The sequence below is a fragment of the Neophocaena asiaeorientalis genome, unplaced genomic scaffold (genome assembly GCF_003031525.2).
Source record: "Neophocaena asiaeorientalis asiaeorientalis breed wild unplaced genomic scaffold, Neophocaena_asiaeorientalis_V1.1 scaffold32, whole genome shotgun sequence".
Taxonomy (NCBI): domain Eukaryota; kingdom Metazoa; phylum Chordata; class Mammalia; order Artiodactyla; family Phocoenidae; genus Neophocaena; species Neophocaena asiaeorientalis.
In genome coordinates, this window is record NW_020185327.1 from 3,291,901 (window position 1) to 3,314,734 (window position 22,834).

The 22,834-nt window shown below is 42.0% G+C and overlaps 1 protein-coding gene across 1 annotated transcript; it reads right to left on the reverse strand.

The window, feature by feature from the left end:
- Nucleotides 1–512: 512 nt before the first annotated feature.
- On the reverse strand, nt 513–17,050 carry DDX18 (DEAD-box helicase 18). Its single transcript, XM_024734493.1, has 14 exons — nt 16,887–17,050; nt 14,977–15,417; nt 12,224–12,364; nt 10,646–10,781; nt 10,188–10,288; nt 9,868–10,067; nt 9,660–9,774; nt 7,374–7,513; nt 6,467–6,628; nt 5,983–6,135; nt 5,242–5,355; nt 3,759–3,815; nt 3,258–3,435; nt 513–2,208 (listed from the first exon to the last, which is right to left on the reverse strand). Exons 1-14 carry the CDS (start codon nt 16,969–16,971, stop codon nt 2,066–2,068), a joined length of 2,166 nt encoding a protein of 721 aa, XP_024590261.1. The 5' UTR covers nt 16,972–17,050; the 3' UTR covers nt 513–2,065.
- Between the last annotated feature and the right edge of the window lie 5,784 nt (nt 17,051–22,834).

Consider the following 22,834-nt stretch of genomic DNA (forward strand, 5'->3'; position numbering starts at 1 on the left):
TCTAGTTGCTGCCAGTGACCTGCTTGGCTTCCAGTCCACGCTGCCTGGCCTTCCTGACTGAAGCCACTTAATCCCATTTGTCAAGTTAGTGGCCGCACACATATGCCACCAGCAGCTGCTGTGTTCTTAGCACAGGAACCTAAGGAGGCCTTCTCTTTGTGCAAACGAGCCTTGCAGATGGTGCTGCACTGACCTCGTTATCTGACTCTAGTGACCGCTCCCTCACATTTGAATCCTGGCCAGGTCGGTCAAGTCTGGTTGTCTGGATGTCCCTAGGCTGGACCAGCCTGCCAGCAGAATTTCACACAGGACTCCCAGCAAGTCCTGACGTAAGCCGTTATCATAGTGAGAACAATCTTTCCACCTTCTGTTTATATACTCTTCTCACAAATGACAAAACAGGCACTAGACACACTGAGACAAGGAGAGCCAGTGGGGGGCACGCAGGTATTCAGAACTCAAATCCAGGCAGACCAGGCAAGGTTAGAGCATCGCAATAAATGAGATACAAATTTGATGTAATTATTTAATGACAGGAAAATAATGTTATGAAACAAGATGGTTACAAACAGTGGGTAAGGATGACTTACTTCACCTTTGATTAAAAAAAAAGTATGTATACAAAACACTGGAGGGTTATGTATCAAAATAGTGGCAGTATTTACTTCTGTTCAGTGATTAAATATTCTTCTCTTTGCTTTTGTGTACTTTCTGAAACATGATTATTTCTGAAACAAAAAAGAATAGTTACTGGAAAGAGAAACAGTTATTAAATGCCAGAAGTCCAGCAATCAAGGTCTGAAACCCAGGACATGTCTAGCTAGGGGGACAGTGGTCGAGCCCAGGTGTGGAACAGTATATCACTCTTTCCTTTTCCTACTGCAGTGCTGTTTACCACTGTTTCTTCTACATTTGATACTTATATTTAGTAGGAATCTATGAATATGAACTGGTACAACAGCAAAATGATGCTAGCAACTTTGGTTTTAAATAGCTACAAAATGTAATAACCATTCTGTAGTTACAAAACACACTAAAAATAAAACATAAAACACACCAGAAATCAAAAGTTCCTACTACAAATAACCCCATCTGACTAAACCACTGACTTCGTTGCTCATTCTGATGTATGTTCATTTTCAATTTTCACCATAAATCTATTTTTGTTTCATGGATCTGAAAGAGGCAATTTTTCTCAAAAAGATGCTCTGCCTTTTAAGTACTATGAAGAGTTGGAAGGGCATACTAAACTCCAAACCACTTCAAACAAACAAGTTTGACTGAGGACTGTCACCACTCTCTGTGCCTTAAAAAAAAAAAATCTGCTAAGTTACCAAATGGAGAACAGCAGAGTATCATTACACCTGTAAATGAGGCTCAAACCTCTCAGATCTCATCCCCACCCTACCCTCCATGTCAGGACTGCTGGGGCACTTTACTCAAGTAACAATGACAACCCGTACTTCTTCCTCTTAAAAAAGTAAAATGGAGAAAGGATCATTGTTTTAAAATCCCACATATAAAAAAAACAGTGCCACCTTTAACTGAAGGTGCTTCTTAGGTATTTCCCAAAGTCCTCTGCCCTTTTACGTGGCAACATTTTCAGCAGGGGGTCAGAAAACTACTGAAGTAAGGTCCAAGAAACAACTAAAGGTCCAAGAAACAACTAAAACTAAAAAAATAAACTGAGATAATTGCAGCTGTCCAGTGTCACCTGCCCTGTCTGGCAGGCTGACACAGCACCCTAAGCCATACAAATCTTCAGACACCCAGGAAGGAAAGGTACCAAAAGAATTACACTAGAACAGTAACCAGGTTTGGGAAAAAAAAGATTTAAACTTAAAAACATTCTATCATCACAAAGACTAAGAAGATCCCTTGCTTTGTCCTTGGCCAATCAAGAAATACTGAACTGTTTTATATCCCCAAAGAGACCCACTGGAGATATCAGTGCCAGCGCCCCAAGTCAATTCACACTCTTCTTAGATGAGTCCCAGATCCTACGGCAATAATTCCTTTGTTAGAGCAAGAAAAAAAAAATCCATTTCAGGACAAAGGTGTGTCTTCAGTGAGAGAACTGCCTGCCGTCAGATGGTTTCTTGCTTATGTGCTTGAAGATCTTGGACTTCTCAACTTTTCTGGCTTTCTGGTAGCCAAAGCCACCGCCGCCACCCCTTTTTTTAAGTTTGCCGTCATTGCTGTTCACGTCTAAAGGGGACGTTAAGGAAATCAAGCAACACAAAGACAAGGACTCCAGTCTACCGTCTGCAGAAGAACCAGCCAGCTGTACCCCAGGGGCCCCACAACCCCTCCCCAGGCCACGAACACACGCGAACATTCCAGACAACCAGGAGTGGCCACGTGACTGTGGACTAAAACTAGCAGGGCAGATGTTTAGCCCAGTGCAATACTTGTATTTTTCCACGCAATGAAGCCGAAGAGGTAAATCGCTAAGTGTACAGGAACACATTAAGAAATACTCCCAGTGTCAAAACAAAATGACTTTCACCTCCGTTGGGAGCTGATTCAGAGGTGCCTGGCCGAGTGCAGTTGCTCTTCCTGTCACAAGGGGACTCAACGTGTGTTCACAACAGCAGACGTTCACTCGATGCTCACGATGCAGACGGCCACCCAAACTGTGGTCCTCCAAGTCCCCTTGGGAGTTTCTACCACAGTGTTAACGAGCAGGCCTCGTTCTAGCTGGCCGTTTCTTCTGCTGAAAATGTGTACTAAAACACATTACATATCGTAACAGAAGCAACTGGACGTGTTCCCTTTGCCTTTTATCTCGAGTAGCACTTAGGTTATTTTCTTTCACTGGTCTTGCAATTTCCTTGCATGAAATGCTTCAATGACTGAGAGGATAAGAGCCCTCTGAGAGGTTCCATCTCGTCTTCAGCTTCTTCAAGGTATCCCGCTCCTCTGTGTACCCTGTATAGTGAAGCCACACAACCGCCAAGCCCTGCCCCTCTGAGCTTCTCCCCAGAACATACAACTCTCCCTGCTCCGTCTGCCACTCAAATTCTGCTTTTTTAAAGCCATGAACTGTCTCGCTTCTGTAGTCTCCACCCTGACAGTTAACCCCTGCCCACCCCATGTGAGCACTGACAAGAGGTCAGTGACCAGCTTGAAGGCCTGGGCCCTGCAGGCCTCGGCCAGAGCAGACACACCAACCCAAGTGCTAAGCCCCAAGGCCCCCGGTCAAGCTTCTGTCCCTTAATGCCTGCACGAATTCATAACCACAAAGAAAAGGATACTCAAATCAACAAAAGGAGGCACCTTGAAACCAAATGACAGAGCAACCTGAGGCAAGTTTAAGTTATTAACATTAAAGATCTGTTTCAGCGAATGGGAATCATACGCTCGAATGTATGACTTATATGCTTCCTGGGCTGACTTATGAAGGAAGTAGTTCTTTTCAATCAGTTTTTCAAGCTGAAACAGAAAGAAATATTGCTTTTAATGAAATAAAAAAGCACGTCATATAAAACATTTGTTCCAATACACCTGCTCCAAGCTCTGTAATACCTGCAAAATCAGGCTGCAGTTAAGAATAATGACAAAATTATTGTAAGATACGGACTGAAACAACGTAGAGAGCTCTGGAATGTCGTCACCAGCACAACAAGACACCGAAACAATCACTCAGTCCAAACTTCTCACTTTATGAAAAGGGAGACTCAGAGTACAACGACTGTCAATGAGACACTACAAAGGTGGTGCTGGGAAGACCCTTCCTCCCCCTCTGCCCTGCATACCTGAGACTGAATGTCAGAAATTTTGGACCAGGAAAACTCAAATTCACTTAATGGAACCTAGAAAACAAAAGCACGCAGATGAGTAAAGCAGCATGGCTCTGCTGCAGCTCGTCAGGCACTGAAGAGATGAAAGGGGACAGGCCTGTGGGATCCCATGGGCCAGACATCTGCTTGTCTCCCAATGCCAATGGGAAAGGCTTACCTTCCCTCTGTTCACTGCACAGGAATCATGCTATGGAACCCTCTTGAAAGAAAAGGCGAGAAACTGGCAGGGGCAATAAATCACTGAAGCCCTTTTCTCTAAACAAATATCTCTGTGGATGCAACGTGATGAAGCAGCTTGAAGCTTCTAGCTGAAGGAACCACTAGCCCTTCTCTCCAACACCACACTGCCCTGTGACTAGGTCACAATGATCACAAACTCCTACAGGAAGGATATTTCGTAGCAGTTCTAACTTATTAGATGACTGGGAAAGTGCAAGACCGGTGCTAGATGCTGGGGGAAAAGAACAGCTGCCCAAATCACGGGCCCTGCCATCAGGGAGCCTGCAGCCTTGGGCGGAGACAGGTAAGTGACGAGACAACTTGTCGACCACCCGTGCTGGGGGGACATGAAGGAGGGCAGGGCCTCCCAGAGGAGACAGCAGCTAGCGGAAGCAGAGGCTATCTGAGAGCCAGGAAACAGGCATCTGGAGAAAAAGTGCAAGGGCTGATGGCAATCCCTAGGAACTGCTCCACGATGGGGGCAGTGGGGGAAGGAAAATCCACCAGGCGACACGGTGCCAGTGAAGAGGCCCAACAAGCATTCTCATGACCTGGCAACAGAGAGGCCAAAGCCCGATTAGGGCGGACTGGAGACCAAAATCAGAGGAGTTGAAATATAACCTACTTTTCAAAACGGCAGACTGAGGAAAGGCGACAGGCAGTAGCCATGCTGGACCTAGTGATAGGAGAGCGGGTTTAGGGTTGAAGTTATTTTTTTGGTCAGACACTTGAGATGGTAAAGAGCTAACTGCCAGGGAGGGACTGAGTCAACGAATAAGGGCCTGAAGGAGGAAGAGGTAGGAAGGAATGGGTTCCCTTGGCCTCGGGCGAGGTGCAGACACCAGGGTGAAGACACGTGGAGAAAGGCTGCAGCAGGGGAGCATAGATGACCGGTGTGGGGGAGCTCACTCACAAGGAGTGGAAGAGGTTTCAAACACGGCTGGGGTACGAGAGTGGAGACCGGGGACTGGATGCACCCTGCGTGACACAGAGCTCAAGAACGGGGCCTCGAGGATAGTTTTCTGCTCACATTTCCTGGGGGCGACCCACATAAATCTCATCTGCTAAATGCTGTAACAACTGTCCGAACAGCATGGCGACGACGCAGGACTCCTCGGACACACCTAGAAATGGTGCTTAAGGCCACGTGCACCGGTAACGAATTCCTCTCGAGAGGAATCTGTCCCCAGCTTAAGGTTTTCCAAGTGAAGGTCTTTACCTTGGATTGCTTCAAGTAGCGAAGGAAACCCAATTCTTCAGGGCGCAAAATGAGCAAGGCATGCCCTCTGCCGTTCAGGCCTCTGGCTGTTCTACCCACACGATGAATGTATTCCTTTGGTGGAGAGAGAAAACCTGAGGTAATACACTGGTTTCCATGGCAACCCGTGGCGATCTGCACGTCCAGAACTCACACGGTAGTGGACGGCGGTGTGCCAGCACATCAGTGTGAGACGGTGCCCACCTCCACCTAGTGGCACCACACAGCCCGTGACCATGCTCCCCAAAGCTAGTCCCCCATTCCTTCTGCAGGGAGCATCCCCACAGAGGTAACAGAGCCATGCCCGGGGCCAAGGCAAGCTAGACAGAACATTCACATTAATTCTATGATCTAATCAAATGACTATTAAGTGTGCTTCAACTTCAAAAGGGCTTTGGGAAACATATTTAAATGCTGGCTGATAATTTATATAATCTGTTGTTTGTTGAAATACCCAATAAAACTTATTTTACTACATATACTAAAGAATGGTATCTATCTCTGTAAGCAAATTTTATTTCCTTCTGACATCTACTGCTCTTAACAGATCCTAACTTAAGTCCCACGGACACCTCTCGAATCTCCTTGCACACACCCTCTTTGGGTCCTGCAAAAGCCCTAAACACTATCAGCAACAGAGAAATACTGCAGTCACTGCACATTAAAGGGGTATTCTGTGGAATGTGGAATTTCTCAGAGAACCTTGGGGTCATCCGGAGGGTCATACTGAACAATCCAGTCCACTTCAGGAATATCCAGCCCTCTAGCTGCCACGTCTGTACACAACAAGATCCCCGAATCTGCATTGCAGAACTGGAAGAACGTGGTCGTACGCTTATTTTGTTTCTGCCTTCCCTAGAATCAAAACAAAACATCCATTGGAACAGAAAAGTTGAAGTTGTTTGTGGGAGGTCTCGATGTAGAATCCCCGAACTGTGGAACTATTACCCTGCTTTATTTCAAGTTCATAACCTGTCCTATTTCCTCAAGGGATGGCATCCGCTCCTCCTTTCTGGTCCCCGCCCCTCCAGTCCCAGCAAAGCTCCCTCCACACAGGATCAGCCACCCACTATTGCCCAAACTACTTAGGACTATGTTTGGAGGAGAGCGCAATACCTAAATCCCCACAATCTATATAACTCGGTAAGTGTAACCTGTTTTTAATAAATTCATCATAATCACTTACATGAATGGCCAAGACAGGCAAATCGATGTAGTTCAGCAACTCATAGTGGTATTTCACGGACTTACAGGATGAAAAGAAGACCATTAGTTTCTTCTTCCGGTTCTTCTTAAGGAATGTAAAGAGTAGGAGGAATCTCTTTTCGGAAGGACAGACAACATATCCCTAGGAGAGGTTCAAGTGAACAGACACAAAATAATCAAAAGGACATTTTCAGCTTCATGAACGAATATAATTTGATGGAGAGCACAGATTAACACAGCATATACACTGTTACGCCTCACCTACAGCAAAATCGCTGCCTTCATTATAACAATGCATTCCTAAAATAAGACTAATTTTAACTATTGACTCCTTTTATTGGCCACAATCACTGGATACTAAATACTTTCCATATTTCTGAGACTACTGGTTATTAAGTTCTTGTAATCATAATATACCAATACCTCTATTAACTAGAACCCTCAAAGTGTATCAATGATTCATTTTTAGAAGGTCCTTAACAGCAAGATCTCAAATAACCACACTGTCCTTAACACGATAACGAAGCTGGGTGAATATATTTTTAAAAACTAAACAACCAATGAAAGGTTTTTAAGCTAAAGTGTTACAGGAAACATATCATTCATCAAAAGACTCAACCTTACAGCTCTATTTTTAATCAACCTAGTCTGGATCTCTGTCACCTCATTTCCACAGCGAGGTGCCTGAGTCCAGCCTCTCTGCCTTCTAACTAACTCCCCTCACATCTTAGCGCAAGAGATGATTAAACAGCAAAATGTTTTTTACTCATCTAAAATTGGCAGTGATATATTTAGTTCATTAACCCATTTGCTTCCTAGACGATCCTCCAAACACTTGCAAGGAAACACCAACGATCCTTAAAATTGAAGGTACTGACAAAAAGTACCTGCTCAAGACCATCCACGGTTGCATGAGCTTTATCGTCATCAACACCAACATACAAGGGCTCCTTTTTCAGAGAAATCCTTGCCAGGTCTTCAACTTTCCGAGTTTGTGTGGCAGAAAAGAGCATGGTCTGTCTGCGGGCTGAAACACACCCACATAAACATAACCCTGATCCTTCAGGGAACCTTTAGAATTGCTTCACAACTAAAAACGTTCTCAGTGGAACTATCAGAAATGAGAGACATGGTATCACTATAAATAGTAAGAAAGGAACACCATGGACAACTTTATGTCTAGACATTTGACAACTAAGATGAAATGGATAGCTTCCTTGAAAAAGAAACTGCTAAAGCTTGCTCAAGAAGAAATAGAAAACCTGAATAGCCTTGTATCTATTAAGGAAATTATAGTTAAAATCTTCATGTAAAGAAGACTCCAGCCCCAATGGCTGCTGCTGTTGAAGTCTATCAAACACTTAAGAAATATTATATTTCATAAACTCTCCAGGACACTGAAGAGAGCTTACTTCCCAACTCATACCTTTTACAAAGTTTTAGCAAAGTGAATCCAGAAATATATATAAAGGATAATGCATCATGACCAAGTGGGGTTTATTCTAGGAATGCAGGGTTGGTTAACAGTTGAAAATTAACCAATATAATTTACCATATTAACAGACTAAAGGAAAAACATCTGATCATTTCAACAGACACAGAAAAAACATCTGTCAGAATTTAACATTTATTTCTGATTTAAGAAAAATCTCAGCAAACTAGGAACAAAAGGGATCACCCTCAGTCTGATATAGGGCATACAGATCTAGAGCATCTACAGCTAACATCATACTTAATGGTGAAAGACTGAATGCTTTCCCACCTAAGATCAGGAGTAAGACAAAGATGTCTTCTCTTGCCAGTTCTATTCAGGATTATACTGGAGGTTCTGGCCAGCTCAATCAGGCAAGAAAACAATTAAGTGAAAAACTTTATCTCACAAAGATATGAAAAAACCTGTACACTGAACTCTGAAACACTGCTGAGAGAAATTAGGGAGCTAATAAACGAAGATCTACCTCATTCACGTGTTGAATGACTCAACACTGTCTTCCACCAATGATCAATATTCAGTACAATCCCAAGATCCCCAGAGATTAACCAACTGATTCTAACATTCATATAGAAATGCCAAGGACAAGACCAGCCAAAACAATTTTGAAAATGAACAAAGTTGGACGGTTAACACTACCTAATTTCAAGATTTAACAGGAGGAACTGGAAATTCCATACACCGCTGATGGGGATGTAAATTGGTACAAGTTAAACATACACCAGCCACTCCATTCCTAGGTAATCACCCAACGGAAAAGGAGATATATGCCCACAAAAAGAGTTGTAGATGGATGTTCATAGCAACTTTATTTGTAGTAGACCGAAACCGTTAACAACACAGTCGTCTATCAACAGTTAAATGGATAAACAGGTTGTGGCATATTTATACACTAGAACGCCACTGAGGAATAAGGCAAAGAACTACTGATATGTGTAACGGCACAGACGAATCACAGAAGGATCTGCTGAGCACAAGAAACCAGACAAAAAGAGTTACACTGCATATGAATTCATATGAATCCCTGGAAAATGCAAACTGATCTACAGTGACAGGAAGCAGATCAACAGTCACCTGTGAGAGAGATGTGCATGGCAGCTGTTGAAAGTAGGGGACGGTGAGAGGGAGGGGTTACAAAGGCACACAAAGAAAGTTTTGAGGGTTATGGAAATGTTCACTGTATTGACTGTGGTGATGGTTTCGAGGTGTAAACAGGCCAAAAACGTATCAAATCATACATTTAAAATATGTACATATTATTATGTTAATTATACCTCAATGAAGTATTAAAAGAACAATTGTATAATGTACTGAACTATGGTGTTTTTATAGATATAAGCAGTTTACAATGTTTCAAGTACTATAACCAAGGTATGTACCACTCAAACATTAACACAGAAAGCAGCAAGTCAATGGCTACCCAGGAGATGTGAGATGGGGTGGCGGGGACGGACGGGAACAAGACGTACGTTAGGACTGTTCGACTTGCACGGCAGCCTCTCAAATGGCAAAACCACTGCATTAAGTCACTAGTGAGAGTGATGCTTATGTTGCAAACTACATCTGAGGGTGACTGGCACAACCACTTCACTTGCTACGTTAAAATTCTGACATTAGTAGTTTTCATACAGGAAAAACTCTCATCTACTTCCAACAGCTACTTGGCAAACCACCTACTTACTTGGCAGAAGTTTAATAATTTGCTTTAATTCTTCTTCAAACCCAACATCCAAGATACGATCAGCCTCATCAATAACCAGACACTGTAGGTTTTTATACATAAACCCTGGTGTATTCTGACAAGACAAAGGACCAAGAAAAACTGTTAGCTGTCAAGTTTATGTTTCACACAGACAAAAGATGGGGACCACAAAACAGTGTTCTCTTACCTGCATATGGTCCAGGAGACGGCCTGGTGTGGCCACAATGACGTTGATCCCATTGGCAAGCTTCTGTGCTTCAGCAGATCTGTTACTGCCGCCCATTATTAACCCATACGTGTGAACATGGTGTGTCATCAGTTCCTTAAGGACACCAAAAGTCTGCATGGCCAGCTCCCTAGTAGGTGAGAGAACAAGGACTCCTGTTCCTAAAAAGCAAAACAGGATATACAGTGAAAGTCAAACTGTAGTTATCACCAGGAGTCCACCAATAGCTACAATAGACTTCCAGTGGGATACTGGCAGAAACAATGGGACCACAGACTTACCATTCCTGGGCATGAACCTTAACTTAACAATGAGTTCAACTGCAGGAATGAGAAATGCCAGGGTTTTGCCACTGCCTGTTTTTGCAGCTGCCAGAAGATCCCTAAAAAATAAAAAGGAAAAGGAGAGAGACATTTAGTCTACTCATTCAACAAGTACCATGTACTATCACACATGTTTCAGGCACTGAGGCTGGATCATAACAAGAAAAAAGTCCCCACCTTCTCTATCACTGAAATCAACCATGTGGGTTATAAATACTTAACTCAAAAATAAGAATTGTGCTAAAAACAGAAGTGAGCAATTTTCTCCAAACATCAGTAAAGAAGCTAAAGCCTTTAACGAAGGTTGGATATGTTACCCAACACAGTGCAAGATCAACAGAACATACTGGTATTTTCTTTCCAAACTACTAGCACTAAAAATAGCACTAATGCCCAAACCTCAATGTTAGTCATACCTGCCTTCCAGAAGTGGTCTGATACTCTTATGCTGAATTTCAGTCATGTTTGTAAAGCCCATTTCTTTTATTGCCTTCAGAGTGTTCTCATTGACAAGATTAGTCAGAGAATCAAACGAAGTATCCTCAAAAGCTCCTAAAGAGAAGACAGTTTATCATTAGCAAATTTATCTTTTCTTAATAGTTAATATTGCTAGCTTCCTAAATTAGTTTTGCTGATTGAAAACATTACTGGCTTAGTGTCAAGCTTAGAAGAGCTTCTTCCAATAAGAAAAGAATAAACCCCAACCATTCCTATAAAAAAACCTTATACCTTTGAAGTTTCTCCACTGCTAATGGCCATGTGATGTAAAGTCCAGAGCCTATACTGTAACAAAGTAACAGACGGAGAGGTGGTACAGTCAAGGGACTTGTATGAAATGAAAATGCCAAGGTGGCGGGAAGGGGAGAGGGGAGAGATGGGGGTGGTTTGCAGGGGGAGAGTTCAGAGAGAAATGAAATGTTTAAGAAATGTGAAATAAAAAGTGAAAGCATTCAGTGTAATAAAAACTGAATACGAAATCAATCAAAATAGTAACTCTCACTCCAGAAAGACAACTGAGAAGAGTCAGATGTAGCCACAGATGGTTAGACTGTACCCATATATCAGGTGTGCTGTGGTTCTCCAGCAGGGGGAGGCATCAGGATCACCCGAGAGCTCCCCGCCCGACACGTGCCCTGGCTATAACCCAAGTTTTGGCAACCTTGACACCACTGACATTTTGGGATGGATAATTTTTTGTTGTGAGAGGCTGTCCTATGCATTATAGGATGTCCTGCAGCACCACTGACCTCTACCTACTGGATGCCTGTAGCCTGCTCCCAGTTCTGACAATCAAACATATTGGTGGCCAACACTCATGGTTTGCCTGGGACAGAGGTTTAAGGGATGCAGGACTTTGATGGGAAAACTGGGATGAGCCGGTCATCCTACCTGGGAGTGTAAAATCCTGTTTGAGAACCACTGACAAAACCTTTGCAATTTTGATTATGGAGACTGGGTGCTGGGCCTCAATTATTTTAATAAACAAATAACCCAAACCAAACAACCCAACCAACTGCTAGACATTTCTGGTTAAGAGCAACTGATTCTAGCCTAAACGCTTGACTTTACAGGCAAAGAAATAGAGGCTAAAGGAGGTGACTCTGGCACAAGCCCCTCAATAAGGTTAATTTCACCCTTCTCTTTTAGTAATGGAGCCAGTATTGAACCTCTGGGCTCCAGACTTCCGGGCCAGTGATTTTCCTACTACAACATGGAGTGAGCTTTAGAAAGTGACAAACCAAAGGAACAGAGGACCCCAAGAACTATTCGTGTGCATGTCAAAATATTTAGTGTTAGAAATAAAGGGAAAAATAGAGAAAGAAACAACAGACTAAGGCACACAACGTGGATGATAAAAAGCAATAGTTATAAAACCATTTCTTGTCAATACTTATTTTTTCCAGGTAAATTAAATGCCACAACTGAACCTTTAAATACTATAATCCAAGGAGGCATGCCCTTTTAGAGAAGATCTGGAAAACATTGATAGCTACCTGTCAGTCCCAGGGGCAGGCTGGGAACCATGCTGTCATCGTCCTCATTGTCTGGCTTCTCCACACTGTTCTCTGTTTCTTCAGGAGCCTGGGCACCATCTTCAGAGTCTCCTTTGTCTTCAGTTTTTGCTTTTTTGGAATCTTTGGATTAAAGGACAAACCGCCCACCCAAAATTTTTTTCTTAAAATAAGAATACCAGATGAGACCACAAAATAAAAGATGTGTGATGCAAAAAGGCATATTTTCAAAAGCTTAACATATTTTCAGTTTTAATTTGCTAAGAATCTCTTTTTCCTGATTGAAAAATCTGGCTATATTAAAAAACCCAGTGGGACACACAGATTTGCCAACAAACTTTATTTTTTAGGCTTCTTAATACATATTCTTTTACTGAAGTATAGTTGATTTACAATATTGTGTGGGTTTCAGGTATAGAGCAGTGAATTCAGTTCTACATACATATATGTATATATTGACATTCTTTTTTAAAAATTGTTTTTCATTATTTTTTTTTTTTTTTTTTTTTTTTTTTTTTTTTTTATAAAGGTATTTAGCCTTGTATGGCTTCCTCTTTTAACCACTGCGCCACCAGGGAAGCCCCTGTTTTTCATTATATTGAATACAGTTCCCTGTGCTAGACAGTAAATCCTTGTTCTTTGTTTTATATATGGTAGCATGCATCTGTTAACCCCATACTCCCAATTTATCCACCCCCCCGTCCCCTTTGGTAACCATAAGCTTGTTTTCTGTCTGTGAGTCTGTTTCTGTTTTGTAAGTTCATCTGTACTATTTTTCAGATTCTACATATATGTGATATCATATAATATTTCTCTGTCTGACTTACTACTTATGTATTATACCATCTTAAGTGAGCAAGAAATTTTTTATAAGCTGAACTAAACAATTTAAGTATGTTAATCACACCCAGTTCTATAAACTTCACTGAGAAAAAAAACAAGGGCAAGTCATTAACGTTTTTTAAAATAACTTGTAACAAGCACCGGTTTTTCCTCCTATGCCATTAAACACAAATTTTCTATAAAAGCTGATTTTGTTTTAAAGGGGAACAGAAACACAAAAGGCTCTCCATGTTACTAGAGGCAGACTACAAAGCAAGAGCAACAATCTACTTAGCTGGGCGATAGAAACTGGCCTGTTCCTTGAATGTAAGTGGTGAGGGGAGGAGAGGGAAGGCCTCCTGGCTTTTCATTTCTACATCCACAACTTTCGTAACATAGTCCCTTAAACTACCTTTGCAGTCTTACCTCCCATCATGCTCTTAAATGTTCCACCCTGGGCCAAATGGGTTAACTACCATGCTGGGCTTTTACAAGTTTATGGCAGTTAGTGATGCTAGTTAGAACAGAATTGACCTAAACCAGAACTCAGACTCTTCGTAGCCCAGGACTGGCCTCTTCCTTGGACCTTACTACCACCCTTCTGGGAAATGGTCAACACTGCAGGACCCACACGTTCAAAGGCCATGGATATTATCAGCTGGTCTTCAAGACTTATTACTTCTGTTTTCCTTAAAACAGTTCTTAACGGTTACCAATAGGATTTAAACTCCCAGCCCTGTGATTCAATGCTTGAGAGTAGAAATAATATCACTCCCTTAGGTACACTCAGAACAAGAATCCTAAGGGCACTAATCATTTTAGAATAGGACTACAATCACTTTAAATCAAAACTGTAATATCTAATCCGCATGCTTTTCTCTACCTTATTTCACTTTTTGTTTAAAGGATTTCTCATAACTTACAAATGTATTATAGCCTGTAGGTAGTAAAAAGACAGCCATGCATGTTTGGAAAATTCAAAGTGTCTTTCTAAATGAAACCTTTATTTCAGACAAAAGATGAATAGGATATGCTAACACAAGTGCCGGCAAACTTCTATAAAGGGCCAGACTGTAAATATTTTAGGCTTTGCAGGCCATATGGTCTCTATCACCACAAAGGCCAAGTAAAAAAATGGGCATCTCAGTGTTCCAATTAAGCTTTATTTGCAAAAATAGGCAGAAGGCTGAATAGTTTGCTGACACCTGTTCTATCTTGTCTTGAAATCTCTGCTTGCTCACATTTCAATTAAAATGCCTATTCTTTCACCTAAGCTTATTCAATCCAAGAATCTTGCAAAAGAAAATAGCCCTGCCTCCCCAATCCTGGCCATTCCACTCACTTGGAAATTAATGTTCCATTTATTCAGAAGTTTCCTAACTGCTATTTTATACACTTTGCATATCCAAATTATCACTAAGTTGCCTTTCAAAGGTAGGAATTTATTGTAGGAAAAAGGAATGGGGCAAAAAAGACGTAAATGAAAAGAATCACTAATGCAAAGTCCTTGACACATAAAGACCCAAGACAGATTCTACTACCAGCCCAGATTTCTTTAGTGTCAGTAATTCCACAGTTCTCTTTGGAAACAGGTAAACCTACAATATTTTCCATAAGATCTTATGGAAAAAACCCGAATGAACTTTTTGGCCAGCTCAATACTATGTCATAGTACGTTCTGTTTATCATAAAAAGCTCAGATAGTTAACTGCCAAAGAAGAGCAGTATTTTGAGAAACGTTAAACTGCAGTCCCCCCGGCCCCCTCAATGTTTGCTTTAGCTACCAGGCTAGTTTCTCGTATGTCAGTAAGTACAGAGGAGTCTTGCATGTCATGTGGACATAAGAAGAAGAGAGGAAAAGCAGAATGATAACTTGAAAACCTGAATAGCTTAAGTTCAAAGACAATACATACCAGGCCCAGCATCATCCACTATTTTTCTCTTTTTCTTCTTCTTCTTCTTCTTTTTTGATTCTGAATTGGGAGACTGCATTGCTGCTTCCCCACTGGTCAGTGTGGTAGATTTCTTGGAGGATTTTTTAACTTTTACATTTTCCACTGTTTCTTTAGGTAAGTCTCCATTTTTCTTGGAGGATTTTTTAACTTTTACATTTTCCACTGTTTCTTTAGGTAAGTCTCCATTTTGGGCTTCTGACCAGCCTGCATTCATAGACTGTTTTAGGAATTTTTTAACTTTTCCACCTACTACTGCTTCTTCAGAGATGTCTCCATTTTGGGTTTCTGACAAGCCCACATTCACAGACTGTTTTAGGGACTTTTTAATTTTTCCACCTCCCACTGTTCTTTCAGACACATCTCCATTTTGAGTTTCTGACAAGTTCACAGCTGAGGCCCCTGTTTAAAAACAAAACACACATATTGACAAGAAGGAGAGGTTTACTTAGAAACACTGGTATCCCAAATGAGAAATGTCATGGCTTCCAGGACTGAAATGATTTAGTTTTTACTTTCCTGTCATGTATATTAAGACAGCTTCCAATTTTACAGTGTTCTATTGCAGGACAAATAAATTAAAAAAAAAAAAAAAGGGAAAGCCACATTGAGTTTTTAACTTCAAAAACCACATCTCTGTCCATAAGGAGTTAAAAGTCTGGACCAGGAAAATTTCCATGAGGTTAAATAAACAGATGGGGCCAATGTTACTTACAAAATATACATTCTAATATTAGGTATCTGACAAATATACTTTCCTAGACATCATTAAGTTGAAAATTCTGTTGATGTAACCACTTATTTGTCTTGATATTTATCATATATAAATGCCTAAGACTGTCCTTACAAAAGTTCCTGTTTATATACAGAAAAAGCACCATCTTCTGTTACCTTTAACTAAGAAGTAGTTAGCAACGCTTTGTTATCCTATAGGAAATGGAAATATAAGGGAACTTCAAAAACATTATTACTAAAACCCACACACCTCTTCTCTCCTCCAAGATTTCTTTCAATCAACTCATCTCTGCAGAAAACCAGCTAGTTTAAGGCATTATGCCTCCAACACTGCCCTAGGGGGCTTCTGTATTATACAGGACCGAAAAAGGTTAACATAACTTCAGGATGTCCGACCCACTGTCAGGAAGTTAGGACTGCAAATGAGGTAGGTAAAGAAAAGTGACATTCAGGTAAAATGCTTTTCATGGAAGTCTTTAAGGATGCAAATACGTATAACCTAAAGTTAGGGGTGACAGGAAGCCCGGGCACGAGATTACGCACATGCGTATGATATGTGCAAAAAGGCACTCTGGGAGCTGAAAATGATGAAGTTCTTCAAGAGTCGAAACAGAGGGCAGGTGGGTAAGGGAAGGCAAGGGTATCAGGAATGTTCTGTGAAGAGCGACACCCAGCTTGTTCTGAAGCGACAAAGACATGAGATAGATATGAAAGAAAGATGCGGGGAGGTGAGAAAGTCCCACGGGAACGATTGGAAATGGGTGTTGGAGATGACCCTAGAGGTGGTGAGGAAGTCAGAAAGGGTGGGTTGGAAGTGGGTCAGGCTGGAAACGAACTCTTAGAGGCCTCCTGTCCGAACTCTGTAAGGACAAACTGCTGCTCAGAAAGTGCAGATCTGGGGCCACGCGGAGAGTCGGCATCTGCGCGGGGCCCGACGGGAGGCCGCCCCGGCCTGCCTTTCCACGCTCCGCAAGCACGCGCGCTCTGCGGGGAGGCTGCCAGCGCTACATCGGGGCCGCAGGGCCTCCCCACCAGCGCCGCTCGGCCGCTCGGCCCCGCGGCTTCCGCAGAGCGCCACGGCCCACGTGCGGGCTTCCCTCGCAACCCAGGCCGCCGCGAAGCTCAGCGCATCTCACCCTGGAGCTTTAGGTTTCGCTGTCGCAATTTGAGGTTCCGCTTCTCGATCTTCTTGCGTAAAAGTTTCATCGGTAAATGAGACATGTTGCCGGTGAAAGGCCTCGGCGGCGCCACAACCCGGCTTCTCTGCTCTCCCCGGTGACGTTATTTCCTTTCCGGCCACCCGAGCTCAGTTCAGCCAGCCGGAAATACGTCACAGGAGCGCTCGCGGTCGGCGGAGCGGAAGCGGGTCCGGAGAGGAAATGCTTCCGGGCGCGTGCGCCGTCTTACCCTTGGAGAACGGATTCTCTGCAGCGCCCTCTAGGGGAACGTAGGACTGGCGCTGCACTGTGTTCTTTCGCATTGTGCCCGAACCAGCAGAGCACTGGGGACATTTGGTAGTTTGAGCTTCTCCCAGGGACCTGGGAAAAATCAAGGCCGAGCAGAGGGCCTTAGGGAGTCTCCATTCTTATGTTCCTACCCTCTTTGGATCCTGGACGATTTAAGTTGAGTAGTACCTAAATTTCGTAGATGTGTGTTTTCAAACTTGTTTGACTGCTCTCAGTGAGAAATACACTTTCCATGTCACGTGCTATCCAGTAATCCACACATAAATATAACATTTCTCAAAGCAATACCCTAACTCTTCTTTCACTTTGACGTTTTTCCTTCGATACCATTCATCCCATCCTAAATTCTGAGTCTGTTAAATATTCTAATTAGAATGCATTTAAATTGATTTTACTACTCTATTAAAGGATTGGCTGCAGTTTGAAAAATGAAGGTTTATAATCCCCAAATCTCATACCCACAGACCCTTCAGAAGTCAGGACAGAAATTACAATCTGGCTGGCCAGTAGACATTTTTTTTTGTGTGGAAAAGGGTACATTAAAAAAAAAATGCTGCCGACATTAAAAATTTGGGATAGTTCTTGGAGAAATTCACATTTTTCTTTAAAAATTGGTCGTAATGGGCTCAAATTCCCCTTGGCAATAATCAATTTGAGCTGAACGATAATTGGAAGGGTTAATGAAAGCTAGAATAATTTGTTCACTTGGAGTGGCAGAGCATGAGCTCATAGGGATTAGACATAATCATAGGGAAAAAGAGAGAGGGAGAAAACTTGGGAGGGAGTTTAAACAGAATGTAAATAAACTGACTGAGAAATCACATTGAATTGGACTAGAAATTGAGACAAACCATGATGTGCTTAAGTTGTTACTAATTCGGTGGGTTAACAGATGAGTCAGAAATTTAAACTGGCACACACACACACAGACACACACACCCACAGACACACACACAGACACACACACACAGAAACACAGATATACATACATACATACACACATATCTCAGTTTAAATATATATATGGCAGTTTAAATTGATATATATCAGTTTATATACTTGCCTATATACACTATATTTTTTATATTTAAAATTTTTTTTGTATATTGTGAAGTTTAGACATCTGAAAAAACTCCTTCTGGCTGGAGAGAGATTGCTCCTCCAGGGCCTAGCCAATTTTTAGAGATAGCAAAAGACTCAGCCAGGAGCATGCCTTTAATATGCAAACTAAGTAATGCAGAGCCATACCTCCTCCATCTGGCCCGTGTACCCCAAGAGGCAATATTCCTCTGCCTTAGTCATCCCAGGGCCAGGTACCAAGCAACTATGGACCATTCCTATAGTTTACATCCCACCTAAATTATTTAAACCAGTCAACTGCAAACTGTTTGTTTTGCCTTGCCTTGCTTTTCCTGAGGAACATCCAATAAAGGCTGTGGCCTAGGCTCCTCCTTTGGTCCTGCCTCTTCTGCCTGTATGGGAGGCTGGTGCTTTCCCACGTGGTCCTGCATGGTGTGGCATGCCTCCTCTTTCTAGTAACTGTGAGTATAATAAACTGTTTTCTTGAGCTTCTCCTCTGTCTCCTCTTGTGGTCATACCTGACTATCAACATGAAAGAGCACAGAATATACATACATATCTAATTCTCTCTATATACACATAAACATATATTCACAGGATTACACACCTGAATATTGGGTCTGTGACTTTGAAATTCACATCCATCACTCTTAGGTGCAACAACTAATATCTTCCATATTTTCTTAAGGTACGTGGAAGTGCTTAATTTTAGGGATTGGCAACCTTTCAGTAGCCATATATAAGGCTATTGATGCCATTTTTTCTAGACTTTTAGGAAAGGAATGAGAGATGATAACCTTGCATCAACTCTCAAAATTGGGGGTAGGAGTTTTAACAGAGTGAATTTCCAAGACCAGGTCTAGTAAACAAATGAGTATCACTGGATTGAACATCAGAAAATATCTGTGAGGTTTGGAGAGGTGGCAATTAAAAACATGTGCCTCTGAAAATCTTTTTGTCTCTCACTGAGACAAAATATCTTAATATTTTGAGCCTATCTTAATATCTATTTAGTATATGTTTGCAAAAGTCTTTAGAACTTTTTGCCTTGGCTCCCCAGCCCAGCTGTCCCTCTCCCCAGAATATATTCATTTCTCAATTATCAACTCATTTAGCAATTATTTTCTGAGCATATCTGTGCTATGAATATGTGATTGGTGTGTGCTAAGTTCTGAGAATAGAACTGTGGGTAAGATCGATGTGGCTCGCCTTTGTGGAGCTTACAGAACTTACATGGAAAACAATCATGGTAAACTGTGCAGTGAGAAGGCAAGCACATGACAGGACCAACACTCTAGTCTGGGAGTGGAGTCCTTCATTCAGTACCCACTGTGCCTGTGCACTGGGCTAGAGGCAGGCAGAACAGGGAGCGGAGATGATGTATTTTACCTGCCTACTAGAAATATTTAAATTTAGTATGGACCATATTCCTTACCCATACCATTCTTTCAATTACATTTGAGATCCTTAAGGCTTAGACAAGTGTTTGTATAATAAAAAGCAGATTTGTCCGTACAAAATTTCTTCTCATTCAAAAAAAAAAAAAAAGCCGCTCTTCACTGGGAAAAGAAATCAGTCTATTTCACAAATCCCTTAGAATTTGTCAGAAATAACTGACTCACTCTCTAATCACTGCATTTGGATGCCTGAAACGTTTTCCTAGGGACTTTCAAATGCTATTTTCTACAAGATTAACCACCCTTCGTGTGTAGGAAAGTGCTGCATTACTGTGAGTGGGGTGTTGCACCCTTCATATGGCTTGACCCTGGTTCTCGGTATTGTCTTAAGCAGACGGCAGGTGCTTGAGAAATGTCTTCTTCAATGAACTGACATATGAAAATGAGAGAGAATTTTAGGGAGCATTGCCACAATTCTCCAAGTCATGATTATTGCAGTGGTTCTAGGGACTAGAGTACATAACTTTTCTCTAAGTGTATTCATTTGTTATTTTAAAAAATCTACTCTGTTCCAGGTACTGTTTCGGGCCCTGGGAATCAGCAGTGAACAAGACAGGCAAGGTCTTTGTTTCCAGGGAGCTTAGTGCCTAGAGAGGGGAGACAGATATTAATCAGTTAAACAAGTGAGTGAACAAGGTAAATTTACATGGAGCTAAATGCTGGAGAGACATTAAAACAAGATGATGTCATATAATAGAGACATGGATAGGAGGCCAGGGCAGCATGCTACTCAAGGTGGGAGGTACTTTGTGGAGCCAAAGTCAGCCATGCAAAGATCTGAGGCCAGAGAAAAGGCTGGCAAGACAAGCCTTAGTATTTCATTAAATAACAGTACAGGACCACAAGAGCAGCTATGTAGGGGAGAGTCCAGGGCTTGGGCCAGGCTTGGGGAGGGAGGCTTGAAAAGGTATAGGAATTGGTTTGGAAAAGTGAGAACTTCAAAAAGACACCATCCTTTGACTACCTGCCCCCTGAGTCCTCCAGTCTGACCACTGATGACAGAATCATAGACTGACCTTTGCTCATCCAGTACCTTGTGGAAATAAGAGTTCAGAATTGGGATTTACTTTAATACACTTTTTATTTGGCATGACTTTATTTATTTTTAAATTTTATTTATTTATTTATTTATGGCTGCGTTGGGTCTTTGTTGCTGCGTGGGGGCTACTCTTCGTTGCGGTGCACAGGCTTCTCATTGCAGTGGCTTCTCTTGTTGTGGATCATGGGCTCTTGGTGCACGGGCTTCAGTAGTTGTGGCTCATGGGCTCTAGGTGTGTGGGCTTCAGTAGTTGTGGCATGCAGGATCAGCAGTTGTGGCTCGCAGGCTCTAGAGCGCAGGCTCAGTAGCTGTGGTGCATGGGCTTAGTTGCTCCACGGCATGTGGGATCTTCCCAGACCAGGGCTCGAACCCATGTCCCCTACATTGGCAGGCAGATTCTTAACCAGTGCACCACCAGGGAAGTCCTGGCATGACTTTAGATTTACAAAAATGTTGCAATGATAGTACCTACCACTCAGCTTCCCCTTATGTTAACAGCTCATGTAGCTGTAAGACATTTGTCAAAATTAAGACATTAACACTGACAAATTACTATTAACTAAATTACAGATTTATTCAGATTTCACCAGTTTTTCCACTAATGTCTGTTTTCTGTCCCAGGATTTTTGCCATTTTCTAAATAATCCATGTGAATAAATGAAGGTAGTGGCTACCAGCCAGAACCTGGTAAGTTCTACATCTTATTTCCTAGCGTGTCATTTTTACTGGTTCTTTATTTTTACAACCGAAGATCTCTCCTCCTCCCATGCTTACTTACCCTATCTTTCCCAGGGTAGTGTTGCCATAGTAATTTTAACAAGCACCAGGTCAACTTATTTCCCTAAAAAATTTTGAAAATGGGCCACTTTCAGAGAATGAATTTAGGGAGGCAACCGCTACCCCCCAACCCTCTACCTAACTGCTTTACTACAGTGAAAACTATGAGAAGTCTGACTCTTCACCAACTGATTTCATGCAATTTATCAAACTACTTTCCTATATTATTGTCTGGGTCTTTACTTCACAGTTAATTTTCCTTTCTTGAAGACAGGAGTGCTGTTTCATTCATCTTTAGACACCACCTACATTTAGAACTTTCCATTCATTCACTGATTCTTTCAAACTAGTATCTATGAATCCATGATGATGTGACAGGTAATTGGCTATATGCTGGCAATATAAAGTTAAATTAGCCAAAGCTCCCTCTGTCAACATGCTCACACGTTTGGAGGAAGTCAAAGATGTCTCTCTTCCCATTTAGACTTCCCATGCCAGCACAGTGCCTGGAGTTATGTAGGCCCTCAATAAATGTTTGACACCCTGTTTTGAGAAGACTTCTCTGACAGCAGTGGAGAGAATAGAGGTGAGATGATCAATCAGGTGGTGTTGCAATGATTCAGTAGGGACATTATGAAGATCATGGGGCTGGAACAGAGTGAGTTTCAATATATTTTCTGAGAAAGAATTAATGTAACTGGGTGACCAGTTGGATGAGGAAGTTAAGAGAGAGGGAGGAGTTAGAGGATGCTTCTGAAGTTTCCAGCTTGAGATGTGCTGTATAGAATACAGGAAGAGAAGAAAGCTTGGAGGGCAGTGGTGGAGAAGAGGAAGGGGAAAGGGAAAATGAGCTTAGTGGGAACATTTAGTTTGAGAAGAAGTACATATAATAGATGGCCCACAAATACCTCTTGATTGAGTGAAGGTAGGGATGGATTGCTTCTTGAATGTCAACAGAAAGATGGGGAAGATGGACTAAATGGGGCGAATGTTTTTTCTGTATAAAATTCTGAGTCTGTGATGCCAATTGCCCAGTATTTTTGGCAGCCGGAGCAGGTAAAGGAGGAACAAGAACATATGGCACAGGGCCTGGGTCCTAAGCATGGATAGAATTTGGTTGTGGAATGGCATAACAGAGGTGTAAGCTGAGGTTTAACCTCCTGTCGGCAAAGGAGTAGAGTCATCAGAAGTTTTTGAGGGCAGTTGGGTAAGTAATAGGGAAGATAAGGAAATGTGGAAACAGGTCGTAAGGTCCTTAAGAGCCT